General features: G+C 37.6%; 1 protein-coding gene across 1 annotated transcript; it reads left to right on the plus strand.

Moving 5' to 3' along the window:
- The first annotated feature begins 692 nt into the window (after positions 1 to 692).
- LOC139740672 (uncharacterized) lies at positions 693 to 22,259 on the plus strand. The gene is made up of 6 exons (XM_071651244.1): positions 693 to 816; positions 3,600 to 3,688; positions 4,230 to 4,375; positions 6,408 to 6,622; positions 18,643 to 18,828; positions 22,254 to 22,259. The coding sequence occupies exons 1-6, from the start codon at positions 700 to 702 to the stop codon at positions 22,257 to 22,259; spliced, it is 759 nt and encodes a 252-aa protein (XP_071507345.1). The 5' UTR covers positions 693 to 699.
- The last annotated feature ends 362 nt before the right edge of the window (positions 22,260 to 22,621 follow it).

The raw sequence follows: 22,621 nt of genomic DNA on the forward strand, positions 1-22,621 counted from the left end.
TGGGATTGGACCAAGCAGGTGAGGGCAGAGAGGGTTATTCCTCTAGTTTTCGCATTTTCAGAATTCAAATTCAACCATCTTGTGCACATTTTTGGTTAAAGGGTGTGTATAGTTCTGGTTGAGATGAGGATTTAGCTCTTAACGTTTTGCGAGATATTCAGAAACCATGCACTCTATATGAGATGTCAAAGAGCATGCAATTCGTAAGGGGTATCAAGTTGATGAAAACTAACCGGTTTGGAAATGGCTGAGATATCCAAAAACAAGGTGAACAAAGAGATCCTAATAAAAGGCATGGCCTGTCACCTTTTATTATTATCACTTTTTTGATATCTCAGCCATTTGAAAAACAATTTTCATCAAATAAACGATGAATCCTTCTTAAAATATGCTCTTTGGCGTATAAGAGGTTTCTCATTATCTCACCGAGGAATGTTCAAAATAATTATGAATCCCCATCTCGACCAGTACTGTAAAGTCCCTTTAATTATTTGGACGGTCTTAGATTAAAAAACAACAACAAACGAACACTGAAAGATTTCCACATCTCGGGTATTAATGGGGGGGGGGGGGGGGGGGGTGGGGTGGATATGGATGGTGTGGATCAGTACACCAAAGATAACAGTACAGAGCGCCACATTTGATGTAAACTACGTCTTGAGAAAGACTATTTAATTTTTGCCGAAACTCGAAGTCGATATGGATCGGTTTTTCGAAGACTTCCCAGCTCCCAAAGATTTTCAGGAGACATGTCAGCAAGTGACCAAATTTGTGGAACATCACCAGAGTACCAAGAAAAACGTTGTCCTTGTCACGGTAATTACAAATCTGAATCAGAGTGAAATTTTTGCAGGTCGAGTAAATTCCGATAAGGTGAAAGCCCGTATAACGTTACCCTGTGGGTGCGTGTTTCGCTATGCACGACTAACGTTAGATCCAGTCAGTGGTCCCTAACTGCATGCTGGTTACTTAATCTGTTTGAATTGTCGTTTATTTCCTTCAGATCTAACATTTTAGACGTAGAACTCTAGTATAAAAATCGTTATTACATGGCAGGTCTGAAAAAGGGCAACCCTGGCTCATCATTATTAGTAGTCTACAGTATTAGACACGTCTACTAACGTCAAGAGTGGATTTACTATCCTATATTTATAGATCTAGTCGTCTGCTAACGTGAGGGGTATGAAATAGATCTAACCTCCGGCCTCGATCGGGGCGCTCCATCCGCACCAGGGAGATGTGGCCACCTCCCTGTTCACACATAACGAGCCGCACCTCGTCTTAGTTAATGTTTATGCATGTTTTAATCACATTTCGTCACTGAAATTCTATGAAATCCCTCTCACATGTACAGAGACTCCAACCCAAAGTACCTTCTGATCTGGAGATTCTCCCGCCTGAAACCCCGAGCAAACGGGAGACTCAAAGTTGATGTGTGCGAAGCGCGAAATTCCCAGGGTTCTAGATGCTCTCTGGTGCTATCTAAGGCTTATTTTTTCAACATACGATAGAAATATGGAAGAAATCCTTTCCAACGGGAGACAAAGAGCCAGGGCGGGAGAAATTAAATCTCAAACGGGAGAACGGGAGATTTTGCAAAAATGGGTTTTCGGCGGGAGATCTCCCGTCGAAAACGGGAGAGTTGGAGTCTCTGCATGTACCGTAGTTATGGGTAAACTCTGCCTAGCGGGTAAAGTCGGCCACCAGCGCGCACAGTACAATTTTATGTACTGTGCGCGCTGGCGGCCGACTTTACCCGCTAGGCCGACTTTACCCATAACTACGGTACCGGTAACCTGAAAAAATGCTGAAGATTCCAGGAGAACCACAAGTTCACGGATCAATACTGGAAATTTGCAGCTATTGTCGTCAAACGTGAATGATGCAGAAAAGAAATCTAATGTTAGTTGTGCACTGGGGAAGGCGCCCACACCTCGTCACCCCTCCCTCCCATAGACAAAGCACGTGAAAGACGCGTGCGGGTGACCGTGATGATACTTAGACACGTATTCCTAATATAAACTTAAGATTTTCACCACAAAAATTATTCGGTTTTCAACTCGGTTTGCTTGGTTGTGGTAACTCTGTAAAGTATTAAGCATGCTGAACATAGTCGTGGGTGTAAATTTTTGTTCAGTGCACTTGTAGCAATTTTAAGCAGGGTGATGGTTTTCGGGCCCCTGACGAGGTGTGGGCACCTCACTATACTTCGCTTTTTACTTACAGTGGACAGGTGAAATGAGACAAAAATGCCCGTGTTTTGAAGAGCAAAATAATGTTTGTTTGTTCTTTTTTTTTCATGCTTGATTCAATCATAGTATGTGGGTGTGACGGCAATTAAAGATAGCTTTTATCGTGTTATTGCTTTGAATAAAGCCGTACTACCGGTACTATTTGTTATTCAGTTTGCAATGATGTGCTTTTAAGGCTGAGAATTATGCACTGAAGTATTCATTTTTTAAGTTATCTCATTCTGATATTATCCTCCTTGTTTTAGTTTATATAGAAACTAGTATAGTTATTTAGAATTGCTGGTTCATAAAAGTAGTGAGTACCGGTACTTCAGTCATGCGATTGTTACTGAACATCATGTACTGAACTTGCACAGGGGAGACAAGGCCAGTGCACTGGAGGCAAAGACATTCCAAATGGACTACTGTAAAAGTGGATATTTTTGCGGGACTAATTTTCGCGCTCAGCCGTTAGTGATACATGTTAGAGTAAAGATTAGGGTTAGGTTTAGATTATAGAGTTTGGTCTAGGGTTTTTAATTCGGCGGTATCAAGACATCCAACTACATGAGCATATGGCAAGCAGAAATATTCGTGTGCTTTTATTTTCGCGCTAGTTTCTGATTGCGCGAAATGCGCGAAAATTTCAACACCTTGAAAATTTCCACTTTTACAGTATCACCTTATTTGCATTTTCTGATAGGTATACTAGTACTTGCTCCATGAAACCACCTACTAGTACTTCAACTATTGAAGGCTGGATGATACATTAATTTGCATACACTATCATGAAGTGTAGAATGCCGTGAAACTGATGTTCACAGTTTATGGTGAGTACCGTAGTGGAAAGAATACTTTTCATTTAGGTGAGTGTATTCAGTATGTCAGCTATAGTTGATATGCATATTGATTTATGGACAATGTGATATTCAAGGAATTTATTTCTATTCTTGCAATACATTGTGTGTACCTCATTTAGGTGGTGTGTATTCAGTATGTCAGCTACAGTTGATATGCATATTGATTTATGGACAATGTGATATTCAAGGAATCTCTTTTTATTTTTGCAATATGGTACATTGTGTGTACCTCATGGCAAATGACATTGCTCTTATTACTTTTACTCTTCAGTCTGTCTGTCCTTTTTTGAGCAGACATTTCACCAATGTTTATAAATGAAACATAGAATGTTTTTTTCAGTGCATTTTAGAAAAAAGTTGTGTACTTGTACGTAAGCCATTATACCTTTCTTTTTTGCTCTGGAATGAAATTATTTTCTCTACCAATAATATCTAGAGTACCTGGTATACCTTCACTTCCTGAAAGCTATTCATATGACATTATGCTTTTTGTTTGTTTTACCAGTAGTCTGGAGGAACAGCAGTGCCCATTGAGAGCCGGACAGTCAGATTCATTGACAACTTCAGCACTGGGACTCGAGGAGCTGCATCCACTGAGTATGGGGATTCCTCTGACTTCAAGTTCTTGCAGATGAGGAGAAATCTAAAGAAACTAAGCATCTCCTCTGTCACAAAATTTTATCTGACTGTGATTGATATTTTCTATTTCAAGCCTTCTTTTCAAAACTTTAGCTCCTGATTATTGTGCAGTTAAGTTTTGCAAATTTTATTGTGTTACTTTTCAATCGAGGCCTGGAGCTCTTAAGAGATATTCTAATTTTTCATGGAAGTGGCAGATTGATTTAGCATTAGGCATTTCTTAAAGTTATTAAAATGCTGCTACCGGGTGATCAGAAGAAAAAAAAAAATGCACAGAGGAAGGGTATAATGTTTTAGAATTCATCTTGGCAGTACCATCAAGGGCATCTCAACTGTAACAGAGGGGGATGATTTGATATTGTAGACAATGTGCAGTTTTTGATAGTATGCAGTAAATTGCTTCAAAATCATCTTGTTTAATTCTCTCTTTTACCCTTTGCTCATAACTAATTTGTTTGTGTATCTTTTCTTTTTTCAAACCTGATCTTACTAAAATCAGATACTTCCTCGCAGAAGATTATGCAGTTATCTTTCTGCAGCGGAGTAAGTCAGCGAAGCCTTTTCTGAGGCACTTTCCAGATGAGTCCCTGTTTGACCTTTTCACGTTGACGACAGAGGATGACTCAGACACGGCCTCTGTTCAAGGTTTGTCACTGCATATTAACCAGCATATCTAAATCTAGGCACTTACCATGGTACCTGTTTCCTTCAAGTTGAGGTGTTTATGGTGTCTTGTAGTTGCATTCAGATGATGGACACATCTGTGTGGATAGTATGAGCTCAGTCTTATTTTGCTTCTAACTTGTCAGGGATTCAAATAGTGAATATTATATGTGATATGATATCTGCTTTGATCATTGTTGCCCTGATAATGATTTCTTTCAATAGCCCTTTGTGTGCTTTGAATGTGATAAGCACAGAAAACCCCATAGCATTTTATAAACTGTCCAAAGTCCCTGGCACAAAAAGGGTTAATGAATCCATGATTAAATAGAAGAGCAGCCTTGGCATCATCCTCTATTTAATTTTGTGTAGCTACTTGGGTTATGTGTTATGGAACTTGCTTTTGAGGCAATGAGCACTCCAGTGGTAATTACTCAAAGAGAATGTGCTCTTTCCCCAATCTTTTCTGATGAGAACTTCTGTAACTAAACTTTGTTGAACACGACTAAATACCAGGGGTGGTATTCTGAAAATCTTCCTAAGTTTCTTCCTAAGTTTCTTCCTAAGTCAGAAACTTAGGAAGTGCCTAGGAAAGACAAAATTGGTATTCTGAAATTTCTTCCTAGGCACTTCTTAATGCAAATTAGGCCATCCTTATCCCCGCCCACGTCCTTTCCTAAGCCAATACGAAATGCCGTATCATAAGGAACTACCCAATGACAATCGCATATTACTATGACGTAGGGTCAAACACAAGAGTGCGCGTCATGTCCCCTTTCTCACGCTCATTTCGCGCACTAAAGTACATGTGCGTGCAATGACTGACAAGCGCGCCTATCACGATGCTTGCAGTTTGCTATTCTTAACAATGTACTTAGGACAGGGGTGGAGCTTTCCTAAATATTTTCCTAAAATTCTTTCCTAAGTGCATTCTAGAATACCAACTTCTTCCTAAGTCAGAAATTTGCATATTCCCGCCCCCTTCCTAAGTTTCTTCCTAAGTCTACTTAGGAAGAAACTTAGGAAGATTTTCAGAATACCACTTAGGAAAAAATCCTGACTTAGGAAGAAATTTCTTCCTAGGAAGGATTTCAGAATACCACCCCAACTGTAAAAGCAATGTTTTTGTCAATTCCACTAAATGCCACCTTCAGATGTCAGTGCTGTTCACAAGTTGGTCCAAGTTGACAGCTGAATTTGTTAGCTTTTTATTCACTGAACTGAAGTAAAATGAGGCTTTTTTTTTTTTTTTTTTGGGGGGGGGGGGGGGGGGTCTGATGTCTAAGGAGGCTCCCCCCTCCAGAAGCACTTCAATAGTGTGCATAAGATTGCATGGCTCCCTAATACATGTAGTAGCAAAACAAAGTTTGGTAGACCTTTTGCTTATTATGCCTGCTAACATGCTGCTGTTATATTTTGATATTACTAATGAAGCTAGTCCCCTTTCCCCACATAGAAATTAACCTTGCAGCTGTGATGTTAAGTTTCTTTATCCTTATTCAGGTCCACTCCTCCGTCTCTCATAGAGCTTATGTTGTACCTACTTTGTTTTAGATTGTCAGATATTTCCCTAATGTGCATTGTGTGTAAGTCAACTGTAAACATGTAGAACGCAGAACCATTTAAAAAAAAAGGAAATCTACCCTTTTGAAATGTAGTTGTACAGAAAAATAATCTTGCTTTGTGCCCAGGAGAAAGAGGCAAGCAAGCTGTTTCTAGGCATATCCAATGCTAGGAGGACAACCAGGTTATATACCTTGTATGCCATTATGCCATTGTCACTGACAATGTTGCTTTCAATGGAGAAAGGAACTCGAAGATGCTGAAAGAATGGAGTAAAGTCAGAAAGACCATGTATTGTCTGTTGATGATAAACTTGTCTATACTCAATTAAAGATGATGCAGAAATGAATGCCAAGTAATGCATTATGAAGTTCTGAGACATGTATCAGTTGAAACAATGTTGATTTATGTGAGTTGTTTTTATATGACTCTTGTTTCTCCTCCTCAATAGTGAACCCATCACACAGGGTGAAAGTCTACCAGCTGGTCAAGGCCAGACAGGAGGCCCTCAGCTCCAACAGTCTCCTTATCATTCCGTTCTTCTCGCTCCAAGACTACCTCTACCTCCTGCGGGGGATCTCTGAGACCCTCTCCCTGCTCCGCCACAGTGCCATGATCTTCCTCGCTGCCGCTGTGTCAGACTTCTACATTCCAAGAGATGAACTGGTTCGTATTAATTTTTTTTTTTAGAATAAACTCTGATTATTTGCTAGCACATGACTTACTTGAAGTGTACATGTCGTAATAGGGAGTATTGTGCCATCATATCTCTTGCAGAATTCTGTCACTCTGTATCACGGATCAGGGAGGGAAATCTCCACAGTCTCAGTGATTGCGAGCTGTGCTTTGATTTGTTTTCCCTTGACCAGACATTTGATTTCAAATTATTATCACAATCTCTGATGATAGCCACTGTTAACTCTGTTATGATATATGTGACCCTGCACCACAAAACAAACAAAGAGTCACCAGAGATGGATTTTTAGTTAAAGGCAGATTCTCAAAGAGCAGACTCTAAACTTTAAAACGATGTATAACTCATTTCAAATGGACTCCCCTAACCTACCTAAATACTGGAAAGAAAGCACACACTCTGGAAAGTGTAAACCGAAAAAACAGGCTCTGAAGTACATTATTCAAGTGCTTAATCTTTTGCATGCCGTGATAGCCATGCCATGAAAGAGACAAAACACAGGATGTAAACCTCTGGAGCAACAACAATGAAGAGATTATCAGATTAAGCTGAAATTAAGCACGTTTAATTAGCACATTTTGCCCATGATTAATGCTAACTTTCAACGCTGTAGCGTAAACCTTTCAAAAGTTATTAGACTTGAAAGCGAAGAGTGTGCAAAGGATTTCAAGACATTAAAAGCGGCCTATAAGTCATACCTGATCATTCTACTCTTTCCCCCAAAAGTGTTGTAGAAAAACTGCTTAAAGCACACTTTCCCATTCATGTTAAGATACCAAACTGAAAATTATTGTAGAAGAAGGATAGTTCTTTCAGAAAATATGAAAATCTCAAAATTGATTTGGTTGAACCATTTCAGTTTTTTTGAGTCCCCACATAAAATCAAGGGGTGTGACTTTTTGTTTGAATTGTGGTGCGCGGTCACATATCGTCGGTGTTTTCACGAACCGACGCTATTTCGTTTTTGAGCGAAAATGCAATTCTGAGAAAATCGCGTTTAAAGATCTCACAAGTTTTAGACAACGTTTTCAATGACTTTTCCTGTCTTGTGTGTGAAAATTTTGACAGGGTGATGAGAGTGGAAGTTGTTCTTCCTATCCATAGTGTAATTTTAGTGTGAATTCAAAAAATTTACGATATTTCTGTCTTCAAACTCACTGCGTCGGTTCGTAAATCCATCGTTTCTTGCGCGCACCATAGGTTATGTACTTAAGCGCGGGTCTCACGAACCGACGTAAATTGTATTACGCCGGTTCGTGAGACCCGCGCTGTAGGGCCTGTGCAATAGGTAACGTGCAATACGCGTGTATTTACGAACCGTCGCTATTTCATTTTCGTATGTGTTTACATACAAATACTATTAGGGCTATACCTGCTTATCAACAATAACCTTATTAATTGAAATTAATTGTCATGTAATGATTGTTGTGATGATTACAATACATTTAGTGATAATTAAGATGATAATACAAGCCAGTTTCTCTTAGTTGTTCTAAAAAGAGTATTGTCATTCTTTTCATCTTCATTTAGTACACGCATGTATTGTCATTATAGCTGTGGTTGATCGTTCCAAAGATTTCTTTGCCCCCCCCGTTTTTGTGGATATATTATTATTTAACACTTTTGCATGTGGACATCTATCATTTGGTAATACATGCACTCGGTATACTGTGTTTCATATTTTTTACTTTTTACTGTTTTTTTTAACTTTTTTTAACTTGCTTTTTTATTTTTCACATTATTTTTAATTCAAATTCAGTTCACTTCTTTCATAATAATTATGAATGTTTGTTCTAAGATGAAGGATACCGCTAAATCTTGGGAAAAAGACGTGCCAGTCAGTAATAATTACATGTATTTACTCATCTTTCATACTCATGCATGCACTCTGTTATTTCTTTCTCTGAAATAATCTATTAATTTCTTTATTTCTTATTATTCCACATATTTGTGACATTTACTTTGTCACAATTTTTATCAGTGTCATTATTGTCATTTGGCTCGCATGCGAATTCACTCATAATTCCTCATTTTCCATCTTTCTCTTTCCTGCTCAACAGATTCTATGATAGCTGCACCTGATCATATAAAAACATAAAACTCATCCTGCATGCACTCTTCGAAACTGATAAACTCCTAAAAATACATAAATATCAACACTATCAGAATTTCAAGCTTCATTTTCAATATATAATAATGGTCATGTTTTATTATGCCTTTTGCAGCAATATATTGAAGAGGTACATTATGTAATCGAAGAAACATAGGTCCTCAATAAAATATCAAATTTGAATCATTCAGAGATGAGTAATGACAATGGGAAGGATAACAATTGTGGAAGAGCTCCATAAATCAATAAATATCTAATGGCAAATGGAGATGGAATCAAGATTCAAGAATATGTGTAATTCAAGTTCATTATTATATCAGTTCTTGTATGTTCACAAAAAGAGGAACACAGTTCGAACATGCACACCAAATCTTACATCGTACATTTACATCTATAGAGTGCGGACGGAACATATACAAGAGAAAGAATAACATTCTCAAATTAATATATCAAGCATAACTATGTATATGAACACACAAAGATGTTGCTGCATATGCATGAAGCTGAGAGTGCTGCAACACCCATATGCTCAGATAAAAACTTGATGTATATCATACAAAAGAGAAGAGGTACTGCATGTACATGTAGTTACACTATTCACAGGACAGTAGAGAAAAAGCATGAGAGAGAGAAGGAAATGGGTGTCTAAAATAGGTCGATGTAAGGAGTGCCAAGCCAATTAAGTCTCTAATTGAAGTCATACATATATAAGGAAACAAATTAATCACAACATAAATGATCGTGCTCATGTTAACCAATAATTAGCATCTAAAAATGTGTGTAGAAAGCCCATAATATCAGCCTTTCGCTCCGTGGGCTTGTTACATATGAGAAAAGAGAAATTTTGGCCGACCCCCCCCCCCTCCCTGTGAATCCTTAATCCACCAGTACTATAAACACATTCTGAGAATGTGTTTTGGTACATGTACTAGCAAATTCACAAGAGGGGTGGGGAAATTCGGCCAAAATTGTGTGTGGCTAAAATAATTAAAAAGAAAGGTCATCAGCAAAACTACGGGGTGGATGCAGACGAATTTTCATGTGATGACTAAAAAAAATGCAGCTAAAGAAAAAAAAAAAGACGGCGGAGAGGGGCCAAGGCTAATTTGACTCCCCCCCCCCCCCCCCCCCCACCAAAAAAAAAAACCGATAGAGTGTATAAAGTGTACATCCCAAGCTATTAAAGAAAAAAAAAAACCAGATTATGAATATCATTTAAAGTAAGAATTTCAGTGTGTTTAATCATCTTTAGTTGAGTTGCAAATGACATGTACATATTTAATAAGAGCAGTAAATTTCGAAGCGCCCCCAAGCCCTTCTATACTTAATTATTCATGTGTAAAGGTAGCGCCAGGGCACTCCGGTGGTCTAGTGGTTATGACGCTTGTCTAGTAATCCAGAGGTCGTGGGTTCGAATCCTGCTTGGGCTGCCTGTGATTTTTCACAGCAGCCTACAAACTGCACACTGCAGTTGCGTGCGTTACTACGGATGGAGACAAATGAATAATCTATTATTTTAATATACAATGTTTGACATCCTTATTGCAATCACTTTCTTTAATTGTAAATTTAGAGACATAATGAATTATTATTAAAAGAAATCATATTTCTGTACTTTGTTGTGAGTTTGCATGGGAACATACACGTATCATAATTTACAATTTTAGTTAAATAAAGAACATCTTATAACAGAACTGTCTAGTGATGGTTGAATAATTATATCAATTTGTTATAAGTCCTATCAGTTACATGGAGTGCATGTTCCCATGTTTATAAGAATCATACGTGACACATTCAAAGTGGGTTGAAGACAACAAAATAATAAATAAAAGAATAAAGGAGAATAGAACTTAATCTGATTACAGCATCATCTAAATATTGCCAATGTGCACTTAGAAATCTATCAAGATTTATCACAAGGTTATGATTACCACACAAAACCTTCAAGATTTATTATCATGAAATACATACCAATGAACACTTAAAAAAATCTAACATTCCATATCCACATGAAGCTTTCCTTGATATGAATATCTCTCTGTAGTGTTATTAAAGTGTAGCAAAATTGTAATTACGACATCACAGAATGGAATGCATTGTTTTCACCTTCAATCTTAGGATCTCCTTTCAGGTTTCCACTTTAAATGCACATTTCAATGTAGATATACCGTCCTTATGTTGTCGCCCTTCATCCCAATTTCTCCCTTCTATCCTATCTGTAGATTGTCTTCTTTCCTAAGCCATTGTATTCACATTCCTTGATGATCAGCACGATGCTGTACTTTTTTCTTCTTCTCTGAAACAGTCCAGCTCTTCGCTACTGCATGGCATCAGTCATCTGAAAGAAAAGACAGAAATTAAGAACTTTCGATTAAAATCAAACATCATGATACAAGATACAACTTTCATTTTGAGAAAAAGAAATCAGCCAACTAAACTGTAGTTGAAATTATTTTGCTCTATTTATATTAAACATAAAACAAAACGGTATACAGGATCAAAGAATGTCAAAAAATACTGCTGTTCGTCTTTGATGCATATTCAAATTGTCTCGTCTTTTACATATTTTAATGATGCAAGATCTTATGTCTAGCACTTAGTAAGTCTCATGTAGAATTTAGATTATTATTCACATGAATAAATCTACATGTCCTTGTAAACAAGGCATTGCTTTGAAAGAGCTGAATATTACTAACTGCATTTGGGAAACAGTCTACGACAATCAAACTTGTTTATTATCAGAGACTTTAACATCTTAATCAGACCTAGACTCTACATTACCATTGTATTCACATCCGTTGGTGATGTACACGACCCTATACTTTTCCTTTTTATGCCTCCGCCACGAAGTGGTGCCGGAGGCATTATGTTTTCGGGTTGTCCGTCCGTCCGTCCGTCCGTCCGTCCGTCCTTCCGTCCGTCCGTAATGAATTTTGTGGACAGGGTAACTATCAAAACCTTTTGAGGTATCCTAATGAAACTTGGCATGTATGTGTATCAGGGGGTGAAGTTGTGCCTATCAACTTTTGGGTGCACATGCTCAAGGTCAAAGGTCAAAAGGTCAAGGTCAAATGCTTAAAATTTCACTATTTCCCCCGTATCTATGCAATACCTGAAGATATTTTCTTGAAACTAAGTGTAGACATGTATTACCAAGTAAGATTCTCTGGTGAAAGTTTGGGGTCATGAGGTCAAAGGTCAAAGGTCAAAAGGTTAAGTAAAATGTTAAAATTTCACTTTTTTCTCTGTATCTTGGAAATTGTTCAAGGTATCTTTATGGAACAAAGTATATATGCATGTACTGACTGGCAGTGGTTATCTAGGGAATTTGGGGTTCATGTGGTCAAAGGTCAGGGGTCAAAGGTCAAGGGCAATACTTCAAAATTTTACTATTTTCCTTGTATTTATGCAATGCCAGCAGGATTATTTTTTTAAAACTTGATGTATGCATGTATAACCCACTAGAGATTGTCTGGGATTTTTTTTTTTTTGCCAAGAAGGTCAAAGGTCAAAAGGTCAAAGATCAAGTGAAAGTGCTGAACTTACTTCTTTCTCCATATCTCTGAAGTGGCTCAAGTTATCTTTAAACTTAGTTCATATTTATGTATGTTCTGCCTGACATTGATTCTCTTATAAATCAAAGGCCAGATGAAAATGATTACAATTTACTGTTCAATACAGAAATTGCACTTTTTCTCCATACCTTGACAATTACTCAAGTGCGTAAACTTATGAAAGGGTCAAAGTCGAAGTTAAAGTTCTTAAATCCCCAAATACATGCTCTCCTATTCATCCAATTAAACATAGGTCAAGGAAGGTGAACATTTGATACATTTGTGACAAACATGTCATTTTAATATTTTGCCAATTTTGTGAAAATGTAATCACACATTGTCACACAATGTACTATAGACCTATTAGGAGAATCATGCATTATGGCGGAGGCATACCAGTCGCCATAGCGACATTTCTAGTCTTTTCTGAGACAGTCCAGTTCTTCGCTACTACATGGCACCAGTCATCTGAGAGAAAAGAAAGAAATTAAGAACTTTTGATTAAAATCAAACATCATGGTACAAGATACAACTTTAATTTTGAGAAGAAAGAAAAATCAGCCAACAAAACTGAAGTTGAAATTATTTTGCTCTATTTATATTAAACATAAAACAAAATGGTAGGCCTATGCAGGATCAAAGAATGTCAAAAAATGCTGCTGTTCGTATTTGGTGCATATTCAAATTGTCTCGTCATTTACACATTTTACTGATGCAAGATATTATATTTAGCACTTAGTAATGTAGAATGTAGAAATTGAATTATCATTCACATGAATATAAATCTGCATGTACACGTACAGTGTATTTGTAAACAAGGCATTGCATTGAAATAGCTGAATATTACTACATGTACCTGCATTTGGGAAACAGTCTATGACAATCAAACCTGTTTCTTATCAGAGACTGTAACATCTTAATTAGACCTAGACTCTACATTATCATTCAGCTTTTAAAGGTATTAACCATTCACCTATAAAACACAGGCATTGTCATGTGCATCATATTTCTTTGATACTGCACATATTTTCATGAAGTCTGTGCAAGAATGCAAATGAAACACGTCTGCTGTTTGGTATTTATGAAAAAAACAATCACTAACCTGGAAGTCCTTGGCCTTAGGAATAACACGTGGCGAGTTAGTAGGAATTGACGTTAAAATAGAATAAGTAAAGACATAATAAACTGACCAGAAAGAATATAAATTATTAGTGGAAAAGTGAGCAAAGAAAATGGGATTCCAATCCCATTTTCTTTGCTCACTTTTCCACTAATAAAATAGAATAAGAATAGATCTACTAAATAGGCCTTTGCCTCATGAATGTCTGGTCTAATTATAGACTAAGTGAAGTCTAGACCTTTCACTTTTAAGTTACCAGTGGTACACAGAATTTATATTATAGATCTAGACTATATCTAGATCTAGACATCTAATACTATTAGATCTTGGCAACTTTTGTCTTTGTGACACGAAATTAACACGTCACGGATGATATTGCGGCGATATCCAACAGGATGACAGTACCACTATTACTGAATCAGTAAGTTGACATAGATAACTAACATCAACTTGTTAACGTACGTTACAGATGGCACCATATACAATAACCGGTGACACTGACACTGACAGATCTAACGACTACGGTACGTTTAGACTAACGTTAAAGAGTTAGACTCGCCATCTCAGTAAGTCGGCCAAAGACAAAGTCAATACAGGGCTAAGTCAGTGTTACTGTTATGTTAGGCCTAACAAACGTTAACGGTTACTCGGTTAGGTTAGGTTTACCAGGACTCAAGAGTCCTGGTTAAATCAGTCGAGGGACATTTCTTAGAAGTCCTTCGATTCCAAGAATAAAAAGGGTGAAAGAACAAAGGGAAAAAAGGAAAGAAGAAAGGACAAAAGATTATGTATGGCTGCTGTGGAAATCGACAGCGCTACTGTATCACTATCAATCATGCGTAAATATGTAAATGCCATTTGGTTGGGCCGCATTCACAAGTTTTAGAGAAAAAAAGCCCCACCGCTGTGCTTCAAAGGTACTCCACTCGAACTAACGTTAGACATAATGTCACATATCTACACACAGTACAGTACTAGGGCTGAATTCACAAGTATACTATAACACTGCACTGTACAGGAAAGCCACCTAACCTGTAGAGTACTACTCGTAGTGTTTACATGTAGGTAGTATCACTAGACCACATACTGTCATAGATGACATCTACACCAACGCTGCACACTGGCACTGGTCCGACGGTCCCTGACCAGGAAAAATCACTGTTGGACACTGACCAGTAACTTTTTCAGGAATGGACCAGTAAAAATTGGGGGGGGGGGGAAATGGGTGGACTCTACCTACTACTACCACTAGTCTAGATGTAGATCTAGAGCTAGACTATAGACTCTGTGTTAATTTGACTTGGTCTTAGACTTCAGCTGATCTTAGTTTTAGTAACTGGTATTACAAGTAAAGTCTGAACTTAGACTTAATAGTTAAACTTGAAAGTTAAAGTCTAACATGTCTAACTTTATTCTTTACTCTTCCTTTGAGTTTTACTTTTAGACTTTTTACTTTTTTTTTAGTTTAGTAGGCCTACTTTGTCAATCTCATGATTTCATTTTCAACTCAAGTCAAGGCATAGCCATGAGTGTCTTCGAGACTTTGACATCTTGCATGTCTTGCACACAGACGTTACGACTACAGTACTCAGTAGTCTCAGAAGTAACGACATAAGTTGAAAAGAAACTATAAATAAGTAACGACATAAGTTGAAAAGAAACTATAAATAATATGATTTGGGATCTAATTTGAAATTGGATGGCGTTTACAGACTAGGCTTCATAAGCATCACGCGATTGAATACATGGGACTACACTCTACCGCAATTAATGGTTATGGTAGTCCAACTGAAACTGTTATTTTGAGCATGATTTTAATAGGATTATAGCTTACCATTCACTTCACTCGTGGACAGTGGGCTGGCTTAGGTCGTCATTCATCTTTCAGAAGGTTTGGTTCTCACTCTGAGATCTGGATTAGGGCCAAAACCTAATTCTAGGCCAGTAAGTTGAACAAAGCTCAAAATAATGCAACTGCGACGGTTCGTAAAACCCGCATTGCTCTTCACCCTAGCAATTCGGGCTTCACGAACCGGCGTATCTTTACTGCGTCGGTTCGTGAAACCCCTTTTTCTCAATTTCTCGATATTTCGAGTACCGTCGTTTTTTTTCTTTCTTTGATAAAATTAAGAATAATTAATTTTGTGATCTAAAATTTTGGGATTTGGTAGAGTTTTGAAAGCACTTTCATTTGGTACCAATATCTCGATTTTGAAAATTTTGACCAAAATCGAAATAGCGTCGGTTCGTGAAAACACCGACGATATATAGGGACATAAATCCAATTATAATTAAATGACAGCCATACATCTGGTCAAGTTGCTCTGTGTAGGAAATTTGCAATGTTTCTTTAACCTGTTGAGGACGGACTGATATTGCTACAACATGCATTTCCCATAGACACCTGCCCGAGTATACTCAGGACTTGTCCTCAATGGGTTAATTACTAGATGCATGGCTAGTCATACATTCAGTAAATTTGCAGTGTGTCAGTAATTACCAAATACATGGTTGAAAAAAAAAATGTCCATCGTTCTGTAAGTAGAAGATGCAGATTTTTTCTTCTTCTTCTTTAATAGGAATAGCGTGTATGTGGAAATTATCATGGAAACTTGTCTAAACCACTTTGGCTGCACCTCATGGGTGAAACAAATTCATAGTTACCTTATGCATGCAATTCCTAGCAACACATTCAGACATCTGCATCATTTTTATACTGACCATTTAGTGCAGGGCTTCAGTTAAGACAACATCTTCACAAAACTGTAGCAAAAAAAAAAAAAAAAAAAAAAAAACACCCTGCCCTTTAGAATTCAGTTGAAGAGGAAAATAATCTTACTTTGTGTTGTTAAAATTTAAAGCTTCAATTATTTCCCTACCAGCTGGCATGTATGAAAATGTAAGTGTAAGTGTGCAGTACAGTGACATTCAAGGTTTCCTATTTTGGTGTAAGTTTTGTGTGAAAAGGACAATTAGGAGATCCTATTATATACACTGTTTGGGAGTTGTGGGCAAGCAGGCATGCAAAATCTCTAATCAAGCTTGTGGCTAATAACGATTAAGATATTCTTTCAATAGCCACCATACCTGCAAAAGAATCCTCTCTTTGATTGCAAAATTGTCCAGAGCAATAAGTGGTAATTAGTCTGATACAGATAGCTAGTGTAAGTGATGGCTGCACACTTATCACCATAGTTGTATCAGTTATTTGGGTGTTAAGTATTCTATAAACATAGCTTTATCATAGAAAAAGATAAGTGATTACAGGCAAGTTGCCACCTAACGTACAGTCTGTCTCTCTGTTATAGAAGACTGCACACTGGCACTGGTCCGATGGTCCAGGACCAGTAAAAATCACTGTTGGACCAGTAACTTGTTTTTTCAGGAATGGACCAGTAAAAAATGGAAAAACTGGGTCCCTACTGGTTCAACAGACAGGCAGGACCAGTAGAAAAAATGGGTTAGTGTAGAGCCCTGGTTATAGCATGATGCTAAATGGTAGCACAGACTACAAGGTACCTAATGTCTGCCATGGTTGTCTCATAAAATAAATTGTTGTAAAGGATGATTTATTGCTCCTTGATATTGAAAGATCGTTATTTTGGCTTTAGTGAAAAGTTTTTAGTCTATTAAACATTGTTTTGAAGTTATAGTTCAAGCACTAATTGTTGTGGGGTTAGTGCAAATATTCTAATTAACAGAGCGTGCTAGTAAAGAACACAATTCCTTTGTATGTGCTGATTGATTTTTTCATACCGTGGTCTGCTGTTGGATGTGCTCGATCTTTGTTTCAGGTCGTATTATCAAAGCTTTCTCAGTTTTAGCTGTCTAGAACTAGTTGAAGCATCCACCATGGACTTGAGATGGCGCTGTTTAAATCATTGATCTGCTGGAGTTGATATCTACAGCATGCAATTTCACAACTTGTTCTGGGTTGAGCATGATATCAATGAGCTGCATATATAGTAAAAGCAATAGACAAATGTTTTAAAATGTGTGTAATAATTCAATATATGTCACATTCTGTGTAGAGATTGTTGAATAATGTGCTCAAATTATGTGAAAGGGTGAAACAAGTTAAATGATATGTACGGGAAGATTTTTAGTGGGAGCATAGTTGTATGACAGAGAAGACAATCAAAAGGTCCATGGCTCAAGACATTATCAAACATTGTGGCAGCTCATTATCAGAATTTGGTGAACTTTGCTGACTGATGTATATGACACTGAAATCATGAAGAAACACTCCAGCATACATGATTTTTAGGTTTTTGCGGTTACTACAAGAGATCTATGAAGACATGGATTATGCTAATGAACTACTTACTGTAGGGTTTATTCTAACACTACCAGCTATATGGGAGGTATTGAGTATGGCAAACATGGTCACTCAGAGCTTTTAACCAATTTTGAACCTTTTAGCATTTACTTTTTATTCTAGCTCTCCCATAGTTTCATATTTACACAATATCAGACACTTTGGTAGAAGGGAAACTGACCAGGAATATTATGATATTTTAAATGAAAATAAGCAAAGAAAATGGGATTCTACCAGAAATATACATGCTACTTGCCTGACAGTAAGTTTTAATTGATGTAGTCAAGTGTGCAAGTGGGATTGTAGCAACCTGCCTGACATAGCAATGTTATCTATATTTGGCATTTAAGCAGCACTCTAAAAATTTGTATTTTTGTCCACTTGATTTGCATGTGCAATATCAGAGTGTCGTCAATGCAAACTATAGGCTGAGGAAAGAGGCCGTGTAATTCAACACCTGATTTTGTTTCGTCTGTTGCATGAGCGGGTGAATGCGTGCTACATGCGTGAATTCTGGCTACAAGTGCACAAACTCGTGCTATAAGTGCACATAATACAGAGTCTACTTCAAATTGTGGGAACTGCTTTTCACAGCCGCTTATGCCTTTCTTTAGATAATGATTTGATATTGATAATAATATTAATATCAAGTGGCTTTATGTCATGAAATATCACGGAAAATTGCTGTCATTAGGACCAATATTCCCAGGTATTCCAGTCGTTGCCATGGAACATAATATAATTGATTAACCTGTTGTGCAACATAATACGTGAGGTTGCTGGTTAGGTTACCCCTCTACAGATTCATTGTATGAAGTTGTCCAGGATTTGTAATCTTTTTTTAAATCTATTTCATTTTGTTTTCTTTGGGTTTTTTATGTTCTCCACAGCCTGAGCACAAACTGCAGTCTTCTCACGGCCCTCCTCAGATCAAGCTGTCAGCAGTGCCCAAGATGCTTGTATTCCTCATCCACCACTGGGCACCGGAGGCATTTGTCGTCTCGTTCAAACTCGAGACGGACCCTAAGCTCTTGATTGGAAAGGCAAAGAAAGCTCTAGAGACAAACAAACATCAGGTAACTATCATTTTTCTCTCTCTCATTGGGTGATTTCAAGTTCAGTTTTTGTGCTGGTGTTATCTCCAGTACAACTTCATTAAACGGTTATGATTACATTTTCATTAAGGAAGGCATTACTGATCATAATCATCGATCCCCAACACTAGCATTATCTACACACCACCACAAAGTCCATCGGATCATGCTGATGAAAAAGTGGCAATGCTTTGTTCAAGTCAAATATGAAAAAATATTATGTTCTTAGATTTAAACCCATGATGGGGAGACATTAAAATGCCGCAAATGTCATCCCTTCTCCAAAGCATGATCTTTAATTTTGCTTCCATGCTCGGATTTATTTGGATATGTCTCAATTGTTTGTGTGTATTCCAATGGCAAACATTGCGAGAGCATAGACCCAAGCTTCTCAGTGGATGGGTTGCAAAGCTCTAGCGGGTTGGCCGTGATGTTGGCCAAAAATGAAATGAAAAAGAATCAGACTTTATCTAACTATCTAAAAATTTTGTGGAAGCCAAAGTGGGTCTGGTTGAAAAAGGTTGAGAAGCATGGGCGTCAACGATGCAAAAACTTGATGTGAATGGGTACATTGTGCATCCAGACCTTGATTTGGGTCTGGCACAACTACTAATAATGCCAGTTACCAACACCAAACTTGAACTGACTAATTTGATAATCCCTATTGGCTGGTGTCAATCAGTGGGGAAAAAATGCATAAATCGCCAACAAGAATGGTGGAGCACAGTTCAGCAGATGACATTCAACTCCAGGCCCAGCACTAGCTACCGGAATTACATCATACTTTTGATGTCAACCCGCTAAGACTGACTGATTTCAAGTTCAGGATTATTGCCCATGCTCGTGTTGAGATAGCGCTGGCACCAAACTTGATATTACCCACTGCATGGTATATGCAAAATCATTTCACACTGAGCCCCATTTTGATTTATGACTGCTTCGTAAAAAGGATGAGCACACACACAAAGATGCACAGACACCCACACAAGCATATGTATACACACATATATGTGTGTTTATGTGTGTTTAATGTACACTTCTTTTCTTTTAGAGATTGGCTCTTAGAAGATTTATGGAATTATGAATAACACTCTTTTGCCATTGTATATGTAACATTAATATAAATAAAACTCGATGTATTTCATCATAAAAACAGTCTTTGCTGTAAGAACTGTTTGGCAAAATCATGTCCTATTGAAGCATTTTGCTCACTGAAACAAATTATGAATGTCAACAGTTTCTTATTAATCTTTACAGTCAAGACATACAGCAGCAGGTAGCACAGAAGACAGTGTTTGTACAAGCATTTTATAACACCTGGTAGCGTGGGGATTTAGTGGGTGACCCCACACATTTGCTGCCCAATGGGGTAATACAAATGGTTCTGGCTAGGGAATTAAAAACCGTACACAACTATAAAACTGCACACAACTCATTACAGGGATTCTCAAAACCGTAAGCCGGGCCAGCCTCCCCCATTTCATGGTATCCCCACACTCCCAGGTCTTAAAGAAGGGATTTCACAAAATAACAACACAGACTACACACACACACAAAAAAAAAAACATGTAGGGTATATAATCCCCAAGGGCCAAAGTAGCAAATCATGCAAAAAATGTTACTAAGTAAATTTTGTAGGAATTACTACCAGCATCTACAACTGCTACAACTGATGATTATCATCGCTATTGTATTTCTGAGTTGTAATGGTAGTGAAAATATTAGTTACAATGGTAGCAATCGTAACAGCAAACGGTTTAAGTACTCATTGGTAGCAGTGGGATTGTGATGACAGTAATAAGTACAAGCTAACCATAAGCACTGATATGAAGCAGCATCATCAACCGCCATCACCACCATCACCACCATCACCACCATCACCACTACCAATGCCATCACCAAGAACTCAACTACAAGGATGTAGTTGCATAGGTATTCATGTCTTTCCTATGCAGCAAAGAAATGAACAGCTTATAGTATCAATACCACCTTGATTGTTTGGAACTTCATTTACTTGGTACATTGATCTCAAGGTAGAAATACCATAGGTCTGGGTCATCAGAGGATTACCCCCACTTTAGTAGCCATTTGAAGGAAGGAGCTGAGAAAAGAGTGAGGATTTCTTTTTTTTTTTTAAAAGGGAAAAATGAGACATTGAATTTCACATAGTTAACATAGGTTTAGACAGATTTGTGATGTCTTTGTGGTGATTGAATTTGTAGAGAAGAGCAATGCGGGGTTGAATTGAACCAGGCAAAGTCACGCAGGCACACACAAATACATGCAAGGGTGATTTGTTTGTTTGTGTGTTGTTGTTTTTGTTGCAGCTGCTGACAGTTTATAATGATAATGAATAACATTTATATAGCGCTTAATACTGATGTTTCTAAGCGCATTGATCCGGAAAAAAGAAGTATGACATTGAAATAAGATACAGCATTACGTACATGTACATATTATGATATAACAACAGCAACAACAACAGAATTAAAGTTGAGTAAACAGATAAGTTTTCAACAATGACTTGAACTTATCAACATTTTTGGCAGTACGAATAGAGGTTTAGAGGTCTAAAGGGTTAAAACATCAATTAGTAATAGATAAGGGAGATGAGTATTGGCTTGCCTCGTGATATTGGAAGTGATGCCTGTTGCTGCCCAATCAGCTATGAGCAACACCCATCCCTACTCGGGCAGCGTGCACTTTGTGGAAAATTTTGTCCTGCAGGATTGTGCCAAAGATTTTGGGTGTAGATACAGAGAATCAGAAGGTCAGATATTGCGTGAGACAATGTTTTGACTCCTAATCTTTCAGTTGTTGTTTGGTACCATGAAATCCATCTGAAAAGCAGGCCAGACTCAGCAAATTGGTTTTCAGTGTTCTATATCTCTACATCCTTTTACCAACGATAGCTCAAGTTTATTTCCTGCTGTACCCATTTGATGGGTGAATGTCCCCACTCAATCTAGCCATCTAAATTTGACCTCTACAAATCAAGAGGAAAAATACAAACTAAATTGTTTAGAATGATGATAGAAACCTTGTATGATGAAAAAGGGAAAAAAAGAGTCTACTATATAAAGGGCAATCAACTCAGCAATCATGTGCATGTATATACATGTGATTTGGAGATTATTGTTGCTTTTTTGTCTAATTATGTACCATAGTTAATGTATTGTCTTTGTGTGATTTTGTTGTTTGTTTATTTTTTGTTTGTTTAAGGGGAGAGGATTTTTTTTGAGCATACCGATCGATTGCCTAGTAATCTGAAAAAGTCAGAAAGTTATGTCAGACCAAATTGCAAGTGAGATGGTGGGCTGATGTTTGTGTTTGATATCTATGCTAACTAGAAATGTGAGGTCAGTGCATTAATATCTTTGGCTCTGCTCTTGCATCTTTCCCCATAGATGTAGACATGAAAAAGATCCATTTGAGCCAGGATTTACCACACCTATCTTTCCTGGTACCTGTTTGAAAGGTAGCACAGAGGATTAGTAAAAAGATAGTCATCACAATCAGCCTAACAACTTCACAGAGATGCCAACTTCTGATTTTTTTTTTTCAGTAATTTCTACTGACAATGTTTGTTCCCCACCCCCCCCCCAAAAAAGAAAACACTGCCAATTTCATGCCAAATGCTATTTTTCTATGTACATGTTTACTGCAGGAGAGGGAAAAATACTGTTTTTCTACAAAACAAGCCTTTTCAACTCAGAATACTGTCAGTGGTGCTGTTTGCATGATTGGCATTCCTGACTTCAGGAAAATTCTACTG

Source organism: Diadema antillarum, unplaced genomic scaffold (genome assembly GCF_040938485.1).
Source record: "Diadema antillarum isolate AM-2024a unplaced genomic scaffold, OU_Dant_1.0 seq00000871_RagTag, whole genome shotgun sequence".
NCBI lineage: Eukaryota > Metazoa > Echinodermata > Echinoidea > Diadematoida > Diadematidae > Diadema > Diadema antillarum.

Excerpts from the sequence above, each read along its gene's own strand:
- LOC139740672 (XM_071651244.1), top strand. The coding sequence starts at position 700 with ATGGATCGGTTTTTCGAAGACTTCCCAGCTCCCAAAGATTTTCAGGAG. Across the intron at positions 3,689-4,229 it reads CGAGGAGCTGCATCCACTGA|ATACTTCCTCGCAGAAGATT; the intron begins GTATGGGGATTC and ends TACTAAAATCAG. Across the intron at positions 6,623-18,642 it reads ACATTCCAAGAGATGAACTG|CCTGAGCACAAACTGCAGTC; the intron begins GTTCGTATTAAT and ends TGTTCTCCACAG.